The sequence below is a fragment of the Leptodactylus fuscus genome, chromosome 1 (assembly GCF_031893055.1).
Source record: "Leptodactylus fuscus isolate aLepFus1 chromosome 1, aLepFus1.hap2, whole genome shotgun sequence".
NCBI lineage: Eukaryota > Metazoa > Chordata > Amphibia > Anura > Leptodactylidae > Leptodactylus > Leptodactylus fuscus.
In genome coordinates, this window is record NC_134265.1 from 127,463,292 (window position 1) to 127,484,913 (window position 21,622).

A 21,622-nucleotide genomic window follows, 5' to 3' on the forward strand; every position below is an offset into this window, starting at 1 on the left:
CAGAGGGACAATCGCTACCACTCCTCCCCAGACAAAACACATGGTAGAGACTGCGCCAATCTGATGCACACAGGCTCTACCATTCTAAAGCACTGTCCGGCAGGGATTGCACCATCGTGTAAGGAATAAAATAGAGCATGGTTAGGAATGTACCATAATAGCATTAAACAAATAATAAGGAAAAAAATCTAGTTACAAATAGGTGTACCATGTCAGGCATAACCCAGCAGAGATGAATACATTCCAAGCCCCCCTGAAGTACTGCAGCAAAACTAAAGAGCAACGACTCTCCCTTTCCTTTTCTCCAAATCTCATTGTTTCCTGTAGAGAGGATACAATCAATACATCTCTTTATAAACGCTTCTGCTGCAGGCTGCCAGGCAGAGTTTATTGATCTCTACATATCAGGTTAGACCCTTTCTATTGAGCTCAGAAAGAGAATGCAGGAGGGCAGACAAAAGGCAACGTGGATCTGGAGAGACATATACACATCCTACATAAAATACACAGGCATTTATAGGCATAGGTTTCCCTCTATATCATATATATGCATGCACATCTGCTACTGCATGGTGAGCAGAAGAAAACCGACATTGTTTTAAGAAAAAAAAAAGTGCAAGCTCTAAAGAGGAAGAACATTGATTTCTACCAAAGGCACGATAATGGAGATAAGAAAAGTGCCATTTTTATTAATCACCTTCCATAGAAGCTGAGATAAATCATATAGCTCAGGTCTATAAACCTGTTCCCCATAAAATGTTAACCCATGCAGCATTGATTTCCTGGCTCTAATAACTGTGTAGTCCAGTCTGGAACCATTCAAGCCGATCCTAGATCCCAGCTGTATGGCAGCCATTATCCAGTTTTCTCGATTAGTCCAGTTAAGCTCAGTCTATCTAACGTAAGTGCATAGTATATGATTTATGATGTCTGTTTTTTTTATATATATATTTCTTTATTTTAAATAGCTAGCATATTTAAAACTGGTAATGCAGCAAGATATGTTCCTATGGCTTTTTCTAGCAAGTACCGCTTGGATATAAATTCTGTTAATAAAATATTCTATTGCTGTATTTAAACAGCCAAAAATACTAATCCGAAGTATTTGGAGCAGAGAGCAGTGACAGATAAGAGAACTGTATTAATAGCCATGTAGTAAAGCTACCATACCAGGCTATATTTAGAGGACACTGACAGTTGTCATGCTATATTAGGTTCATTAGTAATAATTAGCAATAAACATTGGGATTATGGATGTAAAAATATCTCCGAGTCTGAGAATGAAATAATACAGCTACATATTTTCTTAAAGGGGTCATTGGGGGAAGATTTTTTTATTTTTACTATGCTTAGAAAGGCTTTAAAATAAAAAATAATCACTACTCACCTCACCAATCCTCTGCCACCCCTATTCTGACACTTACCAGGACCCTTCCTAACACCCAGAGCAGATACCGCATTAGCCAGTGATGGGCTGAGCAATCATTTCCCGCACGCAGAGATGTGACCAGAATGTAGAGACTAGTGGTGGCCAGGTACAAGCTAAAAGGAGAACGGCGGGGAAATGGCAAGTATTGCTTATTTTTGTTTTCAACTAATCTGGAGCATGTTTTAACAGTTTGCTCCTAGCTGGAAAACCACTTCATCTATTTATTAGTCTTTTTTATTTTTACTGCTATAAGACCAAATCAATGTATCATCCATATCAGTTAGTAGGGATGAAAAACCACCAACTTATGCAAGTTCCAGTGGAATCACAACTTATTTCATTGGCCAGTTTGAGGCCGAGAAGTGACCTGTTTATGATCTCCAACATTTTTGGCTTCTTATGGTAACAAGTGACTGGTTAAAGCACCATCATCTGCTGAGGTTGTTGAAATACTGACACTAGTGTAATGTATAGTTTCGTGAGGTTACAAAGAAACATGCCATTACACAGAAGTGGAGGGGAAGATCACTTCAATGGATAAATCCTAAAAGAAAAGTAAAAAGAGAAGAGTAAATGACAGAAGTCGAAAATCATTGAAAAATATAGATATTGCATGGAATTTTACCTTTGGCTTCTCTCCTTCTGTAATGGGTGAGATTGATTTGAGGCACACTGGGCCACCTAAATGAAACAAAGGTCAGATAATTTAACAATATGCTAAATTACAATTGTATTACATTACTTCATTCTAAATACTAAGATGTATCTTGCCCTTCTGCAGGATAGTGAGGCCATTACTAATGTGAATGCAGCTGCTAATTCCTCATAAGATTTATTAAATCTGCACAAAAATCCATTAGTCATGACATTGGCTCAGATTAATTATGCCACGTATGTGAGTTTTCTTTGCAACTTTTTTAACTCAGCGCCATCTTCATTACTTTTCCAAAAAGAGGAATGGTGAGGGTCTGCAGGGGGTGGTGCCCCACCAAATTTATAAGAAATCTGGCGTAAATTAGGCCAGGGCCCCTGAGTAAATGTCGCAAATCTCATCCAGACATTTTGGAAAAATACGTACAATGGACATGCTGCGATTTCCAAAACTGCAATGCGTTTCCGCCAAGGTTTTTTTGCTGCAGCCCGCTACGTGGAGTCTTAGGGTAAGTGCACACAGAGTTTTTTGGTCAGGGTTTTGGCAGAAATTAAAGTATACAAAACGCTTCTGAGTCTTTTCTGCTAGCGTTTTTTTCCGCTAGCGGCAAAAAAGAAGCGAGATGTCCATTCTTTTTGAAGCCGGGAGCGTTTTCCGGCTTGCGGCTTCAATGCAAGTCAATGGGAGCCAGTTTTTCCTGCTCGCGGTTTTTTGGTCAGAAACCTGAAGCGGAAATGGCAAAAACCTGATCAGGAAACACCAGGCGTTTTTTTTAAATATAATTCATGACCACATCCCAAAAGGAAACGGATTAGGAAACTGCTCGAAAAACACCTCAAAAAATGCTTCAGGAAATGCTTCAAATGGCAAAAAACGCCCCAGGAAACTCCTCAGGCGTTTTCCGTTCCGATTTTGACAATGGCAAAACCCTGACCAAAAAACTCAGTGAGAACTTAGCCTCAGCCTTATGTGGGAATTATCCCACGGGTGTGTCTCATTTAGAAGGAGGTGTGACCCTAGTCATAAAAGGCACACTCCACCAGCTACAGGGTTATGCATACTGGCGTTAGTACCGTAACAGTAACCAGCGTTATTCAACAGTTGCCACTGTACTGAAAGTGTTATAAAACGGCTACACCTGCTACAAAAGCATACACCTATAAGCCATGCCCTGTGGTACCTGACACCAAGACATTAGCAGCAAACCCTTTAAGTCCTGGAACTTGTGAGTAGACGCCTGTGTGGATTATACCTGTGTTTCTTCATGGTCAATACACTGATTTGTCCGGCTTGCCTTCCCCTGAGCTTCTATACAGACACTGCCCCTTACAAATCACCTGGAGTCTTCCCCGGTACAGATATGACAGAATTGACACCTGGCTTCCGCTCTACTGCTACAGATGTTTGTAGCAGGATTTCAACAGGATTGGAAAACACAGTGAAATGATAAAGCAATCATGCATGTCTACAGACTGCTGTAACAAACAGCACGCTTTCACTGTCGCAGGGGATGTGCCGCCCACCACCATAAGACCTATACTCCTGCCTAATGAGTGTATGCTAGTGGTGCGCCAGTTCACTGAGCCAGCTAACATCTTTCGGCTATGTCCTTCTCTTCTTCAGGCTATCCACTCAGTTCCTAGAGGCTTATCTGGTCTCTCAGGATGTTCTTCTCACAAGCTGTCCTCCAGCAGTGAGTTATTCTTCTGCATGTTATTTTTCCATGCCAGTAAGTAACACCACGGGGAAGCCATAAACAACTTCTACCACAGTGGAAGTCATAGGTGCAACTTCGTTCAGCCTCTAAGGAGTTAGTATGCGATACAGTTTGAAGAAACCATCAAAATGTCTGATCATGCAATGACTTACACCTTTTACAGCGGCATCACACATGCCAATGCTATGCATACCATATGTAACATAATGTGCAGGTCAATGAAACAGACACACAGTGCACAATATAACAGGTGGCCATAACGTGTTATAATTTGTAGTGCCAAACTCCCGTAGTCTACACAGTCCACTCCTGGCTTAATTCTTCCTGCATCTGTCCTTAGCAATAAACCCAGTGCATTGTACTGCCACCTTCACACAGTGCATCCTGATGTCATCTCTTAGGCCTAGTTCACATCTGCATGGGTAATCCATTCAGAGAGTCCGCATGGAGACCCCCGAACGGACTACCAGACGCATTGGAAAGTGGTTTGTAGTGACCCCATTATAGTCTGTGGGGTTCATGTGCTTTCCACGCGGTCTCCAAACGAATCATGTGGAGAGAAAAGTACAGTGGCGGCCAAAAAAAATGCACCACCAGTGGATTTTGTCAATTGTATGTGATGCGTATAAATTGAGTCCTTGCAGATGATTTGTGTACCTCCTACTACGAAATCGACTGAAAAATGTCACGTGACGTACAAAATTGCCAAATACTCATCATCCAGGAGAGAAGAGGATAGAAATGGAAAAAGACAAGAAATCATTTTCGCTACAACATTGCATTTTGTGAAATGGTGCTTTATTTTTCGCCGCCATCGTAGATTGTAAACTAGTTTTCTGTCCGCATGTTCCGTGTGAAGACTGTGCGGAAAGCACACAGACCTCATTATAGTCTATGGGGTCTGCGTGCTTTCACCGCACACCACTTGCCAATGCGTTTGGTAGTCCACTCAGGAGGGTCCCCATGTGGACTCCCCCAAACAGATTACTGACGCAGATGTGAATCAGGCCTTACCCAGGTAAGCAACCCACATGCACCACCTGAGCAACCTTCTTCCATGTCTCCACGGTCCAGTTCTTAAGTTCATGTGCCCAGTGACCTTTCGGTTGTGCACAGAAGTCACAATGGCAATCCAATTAGTCTGTGACTGTGCAGACCCCTGTAGCAAGCTGCAAAGCACTGTGGAAGAATTTATCAAACCCCACACTCAAGAATGCTTGTGTTAAAAAAAAAAAAAAAAAAAAAGCAAAACAGAGATTTGCAAGTTTTTGAGCTTTTTTTGAGCAAAAATTTTAAACATTTTGGATTTTTATACCACTCACTCCGCTGTTGTAAAGTGGGTGGCAAAATGAGCTTCGTAGCCTGTCTAGTTGTCTGTACTCAAGATTTATCAACAGCAATTTTTTTAAAGTGACCCAAAATTGTCGTAGCCTTGCTCCAGTGAGTAGGAGGCATAGAAAGTTGAGTAACATATAAGGACTTATAGATGCAACACTTATAGACTTATAGATGCAACACATTGCGTGACATTTTATAGTTTTGCTGGAATTTGCACTAAATTTGATTTCCCCTAATGATATATCTCCCCCATCTTCCTAATATCACTCCTCTGAGATCCGTCTGTCACAGTCAACATTATTTTTTTTAGCAAATTGTGCTATAGCAGCTCTTTCAGTCCTTTGTGGGAGAAAAGCACTTTACAAATGCTTGCTACTATCTTCTATAGGATCAGATTAGACGGGCAAACCTTGACTCCAAATGGACAGCAATGAGTTTTTTTGTGCACTTATGACCCTCTTAGCAGATGTACTTCCTCGGACTACTTTTGATAACTACTTCATGCTCACTTTCTTTTTTGGAGATGCTCTGACCCAGTTGTCTAGCCATTGTATTTGGATGAGCCAATCAGGTCTTTCTGATTCTCATTTACCTATAATATACCCCACCCCTTGACCGATGAAACCGTCACATCATAAATAATGTTATTCACGTCACCTGTAGGCAGTTTTATGTTATTGTGTAGAAAAAAGCGTTCACAGCCCTGTGGTTTTTCTCGTGGTCTTAGTGCGAAAGAATTTTTTTTTTTTTTTCTCTTGTGCTACTACAGGTGCATGGATAACCATGGAATCCTGCCGGTGCAGGTGCCAATACAAAATTCAAAAAAATCCAATAGTAATCCAGCAACCAGTTTTGCATTAGATTAAAACATTATGTTTTATTAGTCCATTTAAAAAAAGGGTAATTCCTTTGCTTTGACAGAAAACCAGTGACAATAAATATGAAAAATGACACAGCACTTACATGAAAAAACGTGTTCGGATTACATAGGACAATAGACACACGATGCTTAACCGCCTACGCGTTTCAGGGTCCAAGCCCCTTCCTCATGGCGAAGTGTTTTATGTTATGGCTGACAAATGTATAACGTATAACTCAAAACTGGAAATGCCCAAATATGTTCAGTTCTTACAGTGTAGTGGTGATTATTTTAATAAATTGAAGCTTCATTTTTAACTTTCAGGTAGTGAGTCCTAGTACTGAATAATAAATGATATTACTGTAGCTTTTACACTGGCATATAAACAACATAAATAATGAAATGGGCATAAAAAAAGAACATGTAAAATATGATCAGCATGAATAGTCTATGAGAGGTCTGCATTTGTATATGCTGAGCCACATACTGACACAGAAACACATATTTACATCTAATTGTTTTACCTGTGAACGTTTCCCCTATTTCTTCACTGATTTTTTCGGGAAGAGAGGCCCCTCCAGGTGATCGTAACCTCCTAGGGCTTGGTCCTGATGTAAGTGCAAGGCCGAGAGATGATGGCTGGGAAGGAGAACTATGCTCACAAGAAGAGAAAGGCACAGAAGCACGGCTACGAGAACCTATAAAAGATAAACCGTTTAATGTCTTTGCACCTTTCATCCTTTGTATCTTTTTATGTGTTTTTTTTCAATTCCCACCTCTTGCTGTCAGGAGAGCACTCACTGTCCTTTCACTTATTGCATTGAATCCAGCCTTAATGTCCAGAAAAGAACGATGACTTGAAATTGTGGATGTGTCCTGGACTCGATGCTCTAGATGAAAAATAAATTGTAAGTGCAACTATTTTTGACAGTTCTTATATATAGTTTACAGTTAGTTTGACAATGTATTCTGTGGAAGTAATCCAGCGCTTAGCCACAGGTTGTCGATGCAGTTTAGAGAGTCAATTCATTGATAAGCACCTGCTAAACTATGCAATAGACAATACAGAATGGACTGACCAACGTATTTTATATATTCTGCTCATGACGACTAAGCTACATACATCTATACTAAATACTAACTGCATATAAGAAATCAGACATTGTAAAGTTTTGACATGTGTGACACGGCACTATTTAAGAGGGCCAACATGGTTTCTGAATCATAAATTCTTGGGGCAGCCCTAGGAAATACCCTTTGGCATCATCTCTGAAATTACGGTGCACAGGAATTACAAAAGAATGGTCACCTAAAAAAACCCTTTGCTATTAGCTTCTGCCAGGGTTGTAACAATGGGGATTGCAGCTGCGGGTTATACTGTACCTTGCAATGGAAACCAGGTGAAAAAACCATGGGGGAATTCACAGTTAATGGAGTTGACCAATATTAAGAAACAAATATTATTTTTTGTGTAATGGAAATGTTAAATGATTTTCCAATATACTTTCTGTATCAATTACTCACGGTCTTCTAGATCTCTGCTTGCTGTCATTCATTATGCTTACTTAGAGTGGATAAAATTCAGTCTATGGTCATGTGATATACGGGCCACAGTCATGTGATGAACACACAGGTGTCCTGGTCTGGTAACGAGCTGTGCAGATAGGTGTTTATTATATATATATATATATATATATATATATATATATATATATATATATATATATATATATATTACTATGTCTAGGATTTAGTTTTGATTGATGTGACATCTTTGTCTATATGTATTTTCTGTTTGAATAAATCTTAGAAAAATAAATTAATTTTTTTTTTTATAAATTGTGACAACACAGTCCCAGTTAACGCTTAAATGTCTCAGTTTCATAATTATTACTTTTCATTTCAATCCTGTTTCTTCAGAGCAACAGTGACTGTTCTCCGTTGATGGGAAAAGAATACAGGCACAATTCATGGCACCTATATTTTGTCAAAGGAGAGTCATAATGATCATCATCACGTCACAATGTCTTTCAGATCTTAATAGGGACAACGTACAAAGGTGGGAAAATACTTTATATACACTATCAACCAGAAGAGGGCAGTGTAGCTGCATGTTTCAAATTCACAGAAAAAGATTACAAATGGGCTGCCATTACAGATGTTCATAAATGATTTTTGGGAAATTTACAGCAGTATATTATATGTAACCATTTACCCTAAATCTGGTGCTCATAGCCCAAAGACACATAACTAATTATGTAACGTAAAACAATTTATTACTGTGCCAAATATGTTTTTAGAAAAACTATTACATTAAGTCAAAGTCTTATAAAAATATCACAATAAACTCAACTAATATATATAAAAATAATCATAATACATTTTTTGGCATACTCATTTTTCAATAAATATCTTTCTTCTTCTTTGTAATGTATAATAAAATGCTGTTAGGTCATGGTTATATTCTTAGAAGGTCTCTCTTTACGAAAGCAAATAGATCAGAAGAGAAGACTAGTCCTCCTTAAAAGGGTTGTCCACTTTCAGACAAATATTGAGCTACAAATTATTTATATAATTAAAAGTTATACAATTTCTGTTGTACAAAAGTTATCTCTCAAAATTGATCTGAAAATGGACAACCCCTTTAATTGCTGTATGACAAAGCTTGTGAGTTCTACTTCTCCTACCCACACCGGAGGGGATGTTCTCTGCACCAGGACAGGGAGCGCTTGTATGAGGTTGGACCTCATAATGAATTAGGTGCATCTTTCTGATGCCATTGTGCCTAGGTGCAATTCTATGGCAGCTTCGGGGCTGCTGTAAATAATAATAATAATAACTTTATTTATATAGTGCCAACATATTCCACAGCACAATACAAATTATAGGATTTGTAGATTCTGCAAATCTTTCCTGATCTGTTGCATTAAATAGTTGCAAATCACCATAATAGATTTGATGAATTCTCCCCAGAGTTGTTCACAGCATTGCTAGTTAAGTATTGGGTCAATTGGTGGGTGTGAGCAGTGGGATAAAGGAGCAGAGTAAGACCCCGTAACCAGCCGCTCATTCTGACACGTAAACACGTGTCAGAGTGAGCGCTTCAAAACAGAATCCTATTGACTTCAATGGATTCTGTTTAACGCGTGTAACACATTGAAATCAATGGGTTAAAAAGCCTCCCATTGATTTCAATGTGTAGCGCGCGTAAGACGGAACCCATTGAAGTCAATGGGATTTTGTTTTGAAGTGCTCACTCTGACACGAGTTTACGTGTCAGAATGAGCGGCGCATTACTCTGTGGGAACGGGGCCTAACAAAAGCAGGGACACATACATGGTTTTCAGCTAATACTAAGTTATCTGTCTTACCCCAAATGCATAGAGCAGCAGTCTCACCCTAGAAGTCAGGACTTGGGAGCAGTTATTCCTATCTCAGCAGCAATATGCTAAGATGGCAATACCCTTTAATTCTGTTTATAGTGGAAACCTGTTAAATGTCCACATATTAAAGCAGACCATAGCATTAGACAAATGCTGACTGACCTTGCTGAAAAGGATAATCCAGCTGTACTGGATTTTAACACGTTACTCTCTAGAGGTGATAGGCAGCAGTTTTTTACCTGTTTCTTTTCTTCCTATATTCTTTTTCTTTAACTAGAATTAACATTTATTTCTTAATGTAGATGTATATCAGTCACAGCAATATGTATCTGAAACGGAGCTTCTAATTCCCTCCATAGATATAGAATTAAATTATAAAATACTGACAGTCTGTAGTGTTCACACTAGGGAGCTTAGTGCAACTTATTCTCTATACTAGTTACTGCAAGCAATATAATTTTGTTTAATTCTATGTCTTTTCACAGTATTTGGAACTCAGAATACTAGAAGACTAAATTAAGAGATTAAGCAGCACAGAATGTAGTACCTAAAAACAGCATGGAATTAAATAGTGGACAATCACTTTAAGGCTAAGGGGTGCAGTGCAGCAAAAAAGCACTGCGAAAAAAAAATGTGGCGGCAATGCATTACAGTTTTTCCTACAGAGCTTTTCACAGAAAGACATTCTACTTCCATTATACCTATAGGGAACCACAACGGTTTTCGAAATTGCAGTGTGTCTACTACGCATATTTTTTTAAGGTGTGGATGGGATTCGCCTTGCAGTGACTCTAAAACGCTGCGGATGTTTCTGCGGCGTTTACGCCATGTGGAGCCTCAGCCTAAGGCCCCAAGTAGTGAACCATAGACACAAAACGCTGCAGAAAAGACTGCAAAGGAAACGCATTGTGTTTTTTTCCACAGCATTTTTCCACAGAGAGTCCACAGTTTTCCTCTGCAGATTTCCTAGTTCTTTTATATCTATATGGAAAACGCCAGTATATCTTGTAGGTATAATTCACATGCTGCAATATACAAAAAATGCAACGGTTTTCGAAATCACAGCATTTCCGCTGCAGATTTTTCTGCAATGTGTGGATGAGATTAACCGGTTAAGGACCGCTGGCCGTAAATTTACGGCCAGCAGTCCTGGTCTCTAAGACCAGCCGATAGTAAATTTACGGCCGGTCTTTAGAGACTCACTAGGTAGGGGGTGGGGCGGGGGGAGGGCAGGGGTTAGGTGTTACTGACACCTAACCACCCCCTCAACAACGTTCAGTCGGACTCAGTTCCGACTGAACGCTTTAACCCTTTCGATCCTGCCGTGAAACATCACGGCGCGATCGAAAGGGATCTGCCGCAGATTGAAGCTGATCGGCACCCCCCGCGGCGAGATCGGGGGGTGCCGATGTCAGTAGAAGGTAGTCTGGGGTCTGGCCAGTGACCCCAGACTACCGGAGCCCCCACATACCTGGTTGATCCTGCCGACCGATGGAGGAAGTGAGCGATGTGTCTCACTTCCTCTGCAGCTTGCAGGACACGAGCAGGCTCATGTCCTGCTCGTGTCTTGCAAGCTACTATACAGAATCAGTTGGTGCTTTCATCAAAGCATCAACTGATTCAAGTGTCCTAAATGGACACATGAAAAAGTTAAAAAAAAAAGTAAAAAAAAAATAAAGTGTATGAAAAAAGTAATAAAGTTATAAAGCCCAAAAATCCCTTTTTCTCTATACAAAATGAATTATATAAAAAAAGGTACTAAAAATTAATAAAAACAATGCATATTTGGTATCGCCGCGTCCGTAACAACCTGTACAATAAAACTGAAATAATATTTAATGTATACGGTGTACATCTGAAAAAAAAAACGGAAAAAACCCGCCGGAAGTAATGATTTTTCACCATATCACCTTACAAAATATGCTATAAAAAGTGATCAAAAAAATCACATGCACCCCACAACAGTACCAATAAAAAGCGCAGGTTGTCCCGCAAAAAATAAGCCCTCAACCAACACTGTCAACCGAAAAATAAAAATGTTACGCCTCTCAGAAGATGGCGATGCAAAAATCACTGATTTATGTCCCCAAATGTGTTTTTGTTCTGCAGAATTAGTATCGCATAAATATATACTATAAATGAGGTATCGCCGTAACCGTACTGACCCGCAGAATAAAGGCTACATGTTACTTATACTGTACGCTGCATGGCGCAAAATTTAAAGGGTACAACTCAATGCCAGGATTGATTTTTTTTTTTTTTTTTTAAATCCAGCAAGAAAGAGTTAATAAAATGTATTCAGTATGTTGTAGGCACCCAAAAATGGTGTCATTACAAAATACATCACATCCCGCAAACAACAAGCCCTTATATGGCCACGTCACCAAAAGAATAAAGAAAATATAGCATCTACCAATGTGAAGACAAAAAACCCCAAAATCGCCAAATTATTAGAATACAACTGGCGGCGTCAGGAAGGGAATGTATAAGCAGTGTGAGCGAATATCAGGGGACACCCCAGATTTACAGCTTATGAGGGAACAGACACCAGAAGTGACCCCCAAAGTGACCCCCAGAGTGACTCCCCCAATCATAGGAGCTACTGGGACATAGTAGGGAATTTGGTGTTTGCAATGTTCTCCGCACAGCTTATATATTCCCTCTTCGCCATCCGCTGTGCAGTCACGCCTGCAATACTAATACTCACTACACCCCCTGAGAAATTCTTTGAGGGGTGCAGTTTTCAAAATGGGGTCACTCCTTTGGGGAATCCACTTTTCTGGTACCTTACAGGCTCTACAAACATGACATGGCGTCCAGATACCAAACATCTGAATCTGTGCTCCAAAAGCCTCATCGCGCTCCTTCCCTTCTGCGGCCTGCTGTGCGCCCAAACTGCAGTTTATGCCACATGTATGCCACATGTATGACACTGGTGTACCCGGGATAATGGACGTAATGTCATGTGTGGGAATAAACTGATATTAGGGCACAGCCAGACACAGAAGGGAAGAAGGGTTATTGGGTTTTTGGAGCGCAGACGGTTTGGTTTTTGGATGCCATGACACTTTTGCACAGCTGAAACGCCAGTAAAGTGGAATCCCCTGATATGAGACCCTATTTTGGAAACTACACCCCTGAAGGATTTATCCAGGGGTACAGACAGCATTTTTAACCCCCAAGTTTTGCTATAACTTATTATCCATAAATGAATACGAAGCTGATTGTGAGAGGTGAAAATGACCATTTTTCCAGGAACCCATCATTTCAGTGCGTAATATGTTGTGTCCGACTTGTATCAGAGATGAACGCTCTGAAAGCTGTTGTGCCCGGGATACCACCCGCTTACCAGTTTTTGGAGTGTCTCTGCTGACATAAGTTGGGCACAACATATCGGGTACTGAAATGGCGAATCTCTGGAAATTTTTCATTTTTAACTTCTCATTATCAGTTGCGATTTCATTTCTGGAAACTAAATAAATGCAACACTCAGGGGTTAAAAATTCTCGCTACTCCATTTGATAAATCCCATCAGTGGGCTAGTGTCCAAAATAGGGTGACATGTCTGCGGATTCCACTTTATTGACAATTCAGGGGCTTTGCAAAAGTGACGTCCAAAAACCAAACTGTGCTCCAGAAACCAAAATAGCGCTCCTTCCCTTCTGCGCCCTGCTGTGTGCCCAAACTACAGTTTATGACACATGTATGACACTGGTGTACCCGGGATAACGGACGTAATGTCATAAGTGGTTATAAACTGATATTAGGGCACAGACGGACACAGAAGGGTTATTGGGTTTTTGGAGCACAGATGGTTTGGTTTTTGGATGCCATGACACTTTTGCAGAGACCCTAAACTTGCCCCTACAAAATGGGGTTTACAGTTACCTCCAGGTCTCTCCAAAAGGAACATGGCCCCCAGAAAGTCCCTCTAAATCTGTACCCCAAAAGCTAAAAAGCGCAGTGCTCCTTCCCTTCTGAGCCCTGCTGTGTACCCAAGCAGCAGTTTACACCCACATATATATTTTTTTGCCCCTCGGGATGGCCCCTTAATAGTTTTAGGAGTGCAGGTCTCTGACAACACAAAGTGGGTGCAACGTATTGGGCACCGAAATGGCATATTTCTTTCAAAATTTCAATTTTCATTTTGGACATTCATTTTTTGGAAGCATTTTAGGCACAAAATGATAATACCCCTTGATACATTCCTTGACAGGTGTAGTTTCTAAAATGGGGTCACTTTTGAGGGGTTTCCATTGTATTGGTACTTTAGGGGCTCAGCAAATGTGACATGGCCCCTCAAAACTATTCCAGCCACATCTGCCCTCCAAAATCCAAATACCTCTCTTTCCATTCTGAGCCTCACCATGTACCCATACAGCAGATTATGGCCACATATGGGGTATTGCCGTGTTCAGGAGAAAATTTGTAACAAACTGTGGGGGGCTTTTAATTCTTTAACTACTTGCAAAATTAAAAATATGGCGCTAAATGGACGATACATTGTGGAAAAAAAAGTAATTTTTCATTTTTACGTCCCAATGTTAATAAAATCTGTGAAACAGCTGTGAGGCCAAAATGCTCACCAAACCCCTAGACAAATTCTATGAGGGGTGTAGTTTCCAAAATGGGGTCACTTTTAGGGGGTTTCCACTATATTGATATTTTAGGGGCTCTGCAAATGCGACATGGGACTTGAAAAATATTCCAGCAAAATCTGTCCTTCAAAAGCCAAATAGCGCTCTTTCTATTCTGAGCCCCGCCATGTTCCCATACAGCAGATTATTACCACATATGGGGCATTTCCGTGTTCAGGAGAAATTGTTTAACGAACTTTAGGGAGCTTTTTCCCCTTTATCCTCTTGTGAAAATGAAAAATTTGGGGCTAAATTGACAGTTTATTGGAAAAAAAGTAATTTTTCATTTTCATGCCCCAATGTTAATAAAATCTGTGAAACAGCTGTAGGGTCAAAATGCTCACTCTACCCTTTGATATGTTCTGTGGGGGGTGTAGTTTCCCAAATGGGGTCACTTTTAGGGGGTTTCCACTGTATTGGTACTCTAGGGGCTCTGCTAATGCGACATGGCACCTAAAATTATTCCAGCAAAATCTGCCATCCAAAAGCCAAATAGTGCTCCTTCCATTCTGAGCCCCGCCATGTTCCCATACAGCAGATTATGGCCACACATGGGGTATTGCCGTGTTCAGGAGAAATTGTTTAACAAACTGTGGGGGGCTTTTACTCCTTTATCCCCTTGTGAAAATTAAAACTTTGGGGATAAAGTGACATTTTAGTAATTTTTCATTTACACATCCCAATGTTAGTAAAATCTGTGGAACAACTGTAGGGTCAAAATGCTGACTATACCCCTTGATGAATTCTGTGAGGGGTGTAGATTCTAAAATGGGGTCACTTTTGGAGGGTTTCCATTGTTTTGGTACTCTAGGGGCTCTGCAAATGAGGCATGGTGCCTGAAAATTATTCCAGCAAAATCTGCTGTTCACACACCCAGTGTCGCTCCTTCCCTTCCATGCACTGCCGTGTACCCAAAAATCAGTTTACGCCCACATGTGGGGTATTTCTGTGTACGGGAGAAATTGCATAACAAAATGTGAGATGCATTTTCTCCTTTAACCCTTTGTGAATGTGTTAATTTTAGGTCTAAATGAATGTATTAATGAAAAAAAATGAAATGTCTAAATTTCACTTCCATATTATGTTTATTCTTATGAAAAACTTAAAGGGTTAACAAACATCCCAAATGCTGTTTTGAATAATTTGAGGGGTGTAGTTTTTAAAATGGGGTGATTTATGGGGGTTTCTATTATATAGGCCTTTATAATTCCTTACAGAACTGAAGCGGTCCCTAAAAAATTGGTTTGGAGAATTTTCTTGCAAATCTAGAAAATCGCTGTTACACTTGTAAGCCTTGTAACGTCCAAAATAAACTAAAAGACAATCAAAAGATGATGCCGATATAAAGCAGAGATATGGGAGATAATATTTATTCATGTATTTGGGTGGTATGACTATCTGCCTGAAAAGCAGAGAATTTCACATTTTGAAAATTGCAATTTTTTCCAAATTTCCATCAAATTTCCTAGTTTTTTTATAAATAAATACAAAAATATTGATTAATATTTACCACTAACATGAAGTATAATGTGTTACGAAAAAAACAATCTCAAAATCATTTGTGTAAGTTAAACAGTCTCAAAGTTATTGCCATTTAAAGTGACACATGTCAGTTTTGAAAAAAAAGGCCTGGTCTTTAACATACTTTTGGGCCTGGTCCTTAACCGGTTAACCAGAATCCCATCCACTTTACAAGTTCTGTAAAGCATGGCGGGTTTTTTTGCCACCGTGGCCAAAAATAAACACATTGTTGCAACGTGGGACTCGTGCTTAAAGGCATTGTCTAAGGGTCTTTCCTTTTATAAACTAGAACAGAGAGCACCTGGGAAAAAGAACCTTTGCTTTGAAGTACTTACATAACATGGAAAATTGCTTTCCTCCTGCAGCAGAACATACGAGCATTATGAGCATTAGTAACTTAACCAACAGATGTTAGTTGATGAGCTGAGGCCCCAGCAAGCAGACAGAGGATTGTCTTGATTGGACAAATCCTTCTCGACCTGTTCACATGGTGCAATTTCTAGCCGATTTTGACACAAATTTCACCTCAAAATCAGTTTCAAATTCGGCCCCGATTCTTGCGCCCATTGTTTTCAATAGGAGGCAGAGATTGAAGCAGAAAGCTGAAGCATCCTGCAAAATCTTTCTGCGGATTCTTACAAATTCCTATTCATTTCACCCATGTGAACATGCCCTTAAATTGACCTTGATTGTTCAGGATCAATGTTTACTGTTTCAATCTGGCGCTGCTCACAAAGCTGATCAATCCTCTTTGAGCTTAAAGGGGTTGGCCACTTTCAGACAATACTGAAAGACTAATGTTATTGTTTGTATAATAAAAAGTTTTACAGTCTTCCAATATTCTTTTTGTATCAATTGCTTACTCCCAGTGGATAAAATCACTCCATGGTCATGTAATTTACAGTCCATGGTCATGTGATAAACACAGGTGCACAACTCAGTCAAAACGCAGTAATTGGACATCTGCCTGGTAACGAGCTGTGCACCTGTGTATCCATCACATGACCATGGACTGTATATCACATGACTATGGACCGTATATCACATGACCATGGTCAGAGTTTTATCCACTAGAAGTAAGCAGAATGAATGACAGCAAGCAGAGATCTAGAAAACCACAAGGAATTGATACTGGAAGTATATTGGAAAATTGTATAATAAAAAGAAGCCAACTCCTTTAATTATGCTCATATACCCTAGACATTCATTGCATATCCACAAGAAATGTCATTTATGTCTGACAAATGCAAGTCCCAGACCCATATCTAAAGTGAGGCAGAGGTCTGCTTGGTCATGGCTCTCTCCATTCACGTATATGGAATTCACTGAATCAGCCAAGCTATTTCGCCCAGCTTCCCTATTTCCAACCTGGACATAACAACCAATGGTTTCCTCACCCGGAAAGACAGGTGTTAAAGGGCTCCTATTCTGGAGATATATTCAGGCCCCAAAGTTGGGACTTGCATCTACCAGACATTTATAGCATATCTATAGTACTGTATATAATGCCTAAGTTAGGAATATCCCTTAAATGAATGAGGTTCAACAAATTTTCAAAATTTACCTTTGCATAGACCTCCTTGATCCCACAAGAGTTTAGTAATCTCATTGGTCCAAGTCTCTTTCACGTTTGAAGTTTCTGCTTGCAGAAGTAAAGTCTCCCGAGACTTTTGACGGCGGAACCAAAGCTCAATTCGTGTGTCTCCCTCTGTTGCATTCTCTGTGAGACCCATGTCAGCTGTCTGAATTAGAAGATACATATACAGTTTATAACCATTGTTTCTTTCTATTGTTTTTATTAGAGTTCAGCAATTTCTGTAATATATATGGTTCTTATCTTGAATGGTTCTTAACTTAAATTTAAAAAGCTCTCTTTTGATTTATGTTAAAAAAAAAAACATGGTTAAACTCAAAGGTTGCAACATGGCCTCTGATCAATTCTTATATCTCTTTAAACTCTCTTATTGAATATAGCAAATATAGCTGTCCCACATCAAGCTGGTAATGATCTACTTGGATGCCTGTGTGATATCATTTTCTCCATCCCTCCTACATGAGTGTCTCCTGAGCTCTGGGAAAACAGAGAAGATGAAGATACACCTCTACCAACATGGCCTGTTGCCTTTGGGACCTGACATGTCCACTTTTTGTACATATCACCCCCCTTTTTTGTTACGTTGACAAGCAATATGCTGGCCAGAATCTTTATTCGTGACATGACAGGTATATAAGGGTCAGTGCACACACAGTTTTTTGGTGCTGATTTGACGCTGAATCCGCCTCAAAATCAGCCTCCAAAAAAAGTCTCCCAATAGAACTCTGGTGCACTGACCCTAAAGTTCCCACGTCACTTGTAAAATGTGAGAGAGCTCAGCAGATGTGAAAGCATTCTCCAGAGCTCAGGAGATTTGCCCAATTTTTCAGGAGGACACCCATGATTTTGAAAGGGTTGGTAAGCATGATATATACATACACCAGGCATGTCAAACATGCGGCCCGCGGGTCGTATGCGGCCCTTTACAGGCACATCTGCGGCCCGCACAAAAGTGTCAAACTTTGTCCCTAAACTTTAGAGACAAAATTTGAGACTTTTGTGCAGGCCGCAGATGTACAAGGAAAGTGAGCAGTGGATTGGGGCGGCCCTGCTGGACGCAGCGCTGCTCCAGCGGCCGCCCCTCAACCTTCGCAGAGAGCAGGTCTCCCTGTCTGCTCCGCTCCGCCCCCTCCTCCCCACACGCCAGGTGACGTGGCCACGTAATCAGGCCCGCACCCGACGTGTGCCTGCATCCTACACGGTCTCACAAGACCGCTGCGCAGGCTGAAGAGCAGAAGCAGGTAAGCTTCTGCAGAAGAAATTGTGATTTTTCAAGTATTTAACCCCTATCCTACGGAGGGGGATAAATACTAGATTTATGATGATGGGGGGGGGGGGGGTTGTAGTGCTGGGGAAGGGTTGGGGTACTGGGGGAGGGGGTGCTGGGGGAGGGGGGCTTTTTGATGTCTGTCTGGCCCTTCCTTGGGCTTGAGGACTGTTTTATTTCCCACCCACCTTGTAATTCTTTCACTTGGGGGTTAATTGGAGCATTACAGTCTGTAGTGCTCCTATTAACCCCCAAGTGCAAGAATTGCAAGTGGGTGGGAAAAAAACAGTCCTCAGGCCCAAGGAAGGGCCAGACATCCAGAAGCCCCCCTCCCCCAGCACCCCCTCCCCCAGCACCTCCCCCTTCACAATAATGGTGTCTGCCAGCTTTAACTGAGGTACCATTTTACCAGCAATCGCAGGCACCCGGAGCATGATTCGGGGCCTGCGTGCATTTTTATGGCAGCCGGGAGCCTTGTGAGGCTCCAGCCTGTCATTCTATACTTTCTATTGTAGGCTACTCTATGTAGCCTGCAATAGAAATGCCGGATTTTTGTGATGCATGGTATTAGTGATCAGTCCCCTAGGCCCTAGCCATTAGCTGCTATGTGTGGCCCTCGCAACAACCTCTTGTTACTCATGTGGCCCTCGGGGTACCCTGAGTTTGACATGCCTGAAATACACAATATATAGCCAAAAATACATGGACACTTGACAATCTATCTGAGCTTGCAACCCTTTTCAAATTCATAGGCTTTACTCTAGAGATGGGCCCCCTTTTGCAACTAACACAGCTTCCATTCTTTGGAGACTTTCCACAAGATTTTGGAGTGTATCTGTGGGAAGTTGTGTCCAATCAGCCACAAGAGCACTTGTCAAGTCAGGCAGCACTGATGTTGGAGGAGAAGATCTGGTTTTAGTCAAACTTCCAATTCATCCAAAAGCTCAGGGCTAGGTGAAAGCCACTCTAATTCCTCAACGCCTATTATATCACACCAGGTGTGCACGGACCTTTCTTTGGGCATAGAGCACAACTATTCTAGTACAGTAATGGACCTTCCACAAACTATTGAATATAAAGGAGGAAGCATACAATTTTCCACAATGCCTTCGTATTCTGTACCATTAACATTATCTGTCACTGAAAATAAGGGACCTAAACCACTGTCATGATGCTATGGAGCCCTGGCCATCTCTATCTGTGACCACAATGGTTACATTCCGTGGTGTGTATAACACACCATAAATCAAGATATAGTGTTCTTCTAAGTTGAGAAACATATATTAACACTGTTTTCTGCTACTTACTTTGTTTTCTTCTCTTTTAGTTTCAGATGTCTTACCTTAAATGCTTGTTTGAAACCATATGTCTCAAGACCTCCCTCTGCCGTCTTCAGTTTACTAAGAAGCAGAAGTTTCTGGAATAAGAATACATGCCGAAAGGACTTCTTTCTTCCAGATAACACAGTAAATACATCCTTAAGAAGAAGCCGACCATGTTCCTTTTCATCCACCTAAGTATGAACACAATGAGACCAAGATAAATTGTATACCGGTAATCTAGCAGACAGAAAGCTAAATGTTTACGGCACTTTGTCCAATGATTAACCCATTTATGCCAGAGGTTGAAATTTTTGAGTTGTGTGCTATGAGGCTGCCATTCCAATAATGGAACTCTAGGCATAAACGGGTTAAACAGATGATCAGCAGAAAGACGAAGTAGCGTATGCAAATCTCCATAAGTAACTATAAAAAGGGTGACATCAGGAGGCCTGGGGGGTAGCAGAACAACAGGGGATCTAAAGGCTCCATTAGTTTGGAAAATAGGGTACCCCTGGAAGCAGCAGTGCAGAGAGCTTAGGAGATTCAGAGCTTTCAATATGGAATGGAACCTTACACGAAAAAAATAGCTCTTTACACGGACAATAAGCTATTGTAGTCAGGTGGTATCTCTTATCTCTGACTTTAGGTGTCTGTCAGGCTTACAGATCAATTGGTCATAACTGGCTCTTCTCTTGGCGGGATCACAGTCTCTGACTGAAGAATTGGAGATTATTCAGTTACAGGTAATCCCAAACTTTCAATACTAAGACCTCATGCACACGACTGAGTGTTATATGCTGCTGACTCATACAGAGATGTGATTAGGATTATTTCTGTGGATAGGGTTGGGGGGTGGTGGGAACTAGGGAGATTGATTTTGATTATTGTTTTTATTTTATATATTTCTTTAAAAATTTCAATAAAAATAATCTACTAAAAAAAAAAAGAAATTGCATAGTTAATTATCGAGTACCGGATAGTTTATAGGAGGCGATAATAGTTATGTTTCTTTTCTTGGGTAGTTTTATTCCTCTGTATTTTTATTATAGTACTAACTGTCTATTTCAGTAGTCTTCAAGCAGAGAATGAGCACCACAGTTACCTCAGATTAATAAATTCACTTGCCCTTGCAAATAAATACTGAACATGTTCTAAACTATATTATTAGAAAAGCACCAATGTGTTGTTATTGAAGAAGTCAGTACATGCATGGCCAACTACCGCTGCATGAACAATAATACAGCAGTGACCATGTGGAGCAGGCACCTTTCCAAGTAGGGCTCTTGTGTTTATGAAAAAGCCTTGTATTTTGCTGAACAATACATCAGATGTCCTAGATTTTTACCTCAAATCCACGAATGGCTTCAGCAGCTAGTAGATTTTTTCCATGGAGTACCAGAGATCCAACAAGTTCTCGAGCAGCATGTAGAGACTGTCGTTCTTGTTCAGTATCATGATCACACTCTTGCATCATGTCTCCAAGAAAGCGCTGATACTGGTCCAATTGCTCAAGTGGTCTCTGCAAAATACCCCTTGACTCCTCCTCTTCCTTCTGGTCCCTCTTCTTTCCCTGACAAAGCAAATTTCCAAATACATTTATATTTTTAGAGAATGTAAATTTAACAAGTATTTAGTGGGCAACCATTTATCTCATAGACACTGTAGGTGCCTCTACAGGCTTCAATGTTTGCTACGAGTCTTGAAAAAAAAATAAATGAAGTATGTGTACAAGTGTTGATTACTCAATACTGCAATATAATAGTAATTGTAGTCACGCAGCACTATCGGCAGACCATGAAAAGGCCTGCATTTATACCTAAGAATCCTATGAGCACAGATTTTAGCATTCCTGAATATCTGCAATTGTTTTGACCATCTAGAGTGATTATATCAGTATTTCAGA

General features: G+C 40.5%; 1 protein-coding gene across 1 annotated transcript in view; it reads right to left on the reverse strand.

Moving 5' to 3' along the window:
• Positions 1–1,726: 1,726 nt before the first annotated feature.
• The window catches only part of ARHGEF40 (Rho guanine nucleotide exchange factor 40), an 85,995-nt gene continuing 66,099 nt past the window's right edge, over positions 1,727–21,622 (reverse strand). The window contains exons 16-22 of the mRNA XM_075276637.1: positions 21,065–21,289; positions 19,740–19,910; positions 17,101–17,278; positions 6,772–6,885; positions 6,520–6,693; positions 2,055–2,110; positions 1,727–1,973 (exon numbers count right to left, since the gene is read on the reverse strand). Coding sequence (XP_075132738.1) covers positions 1,932–1,973; positions 2,055–2,110; positions 6,520–6,693; positions 6,772–6,885; positions 17,101–17,278; positions 19,740–19,910; positions 21,065–21,289 — 960 coding nt within the window. The 3' untranslated portion in view covers positions 1,727–1,931. The remainder of the gene's footprint in view (positions 1,974–2,054; positions 2,111–6,519; positions 6,694–6,771; positions 6,886–17,100; positions 17,279–19,739; positions 19,911–21,064; positions 21,290–21,622) is intronic.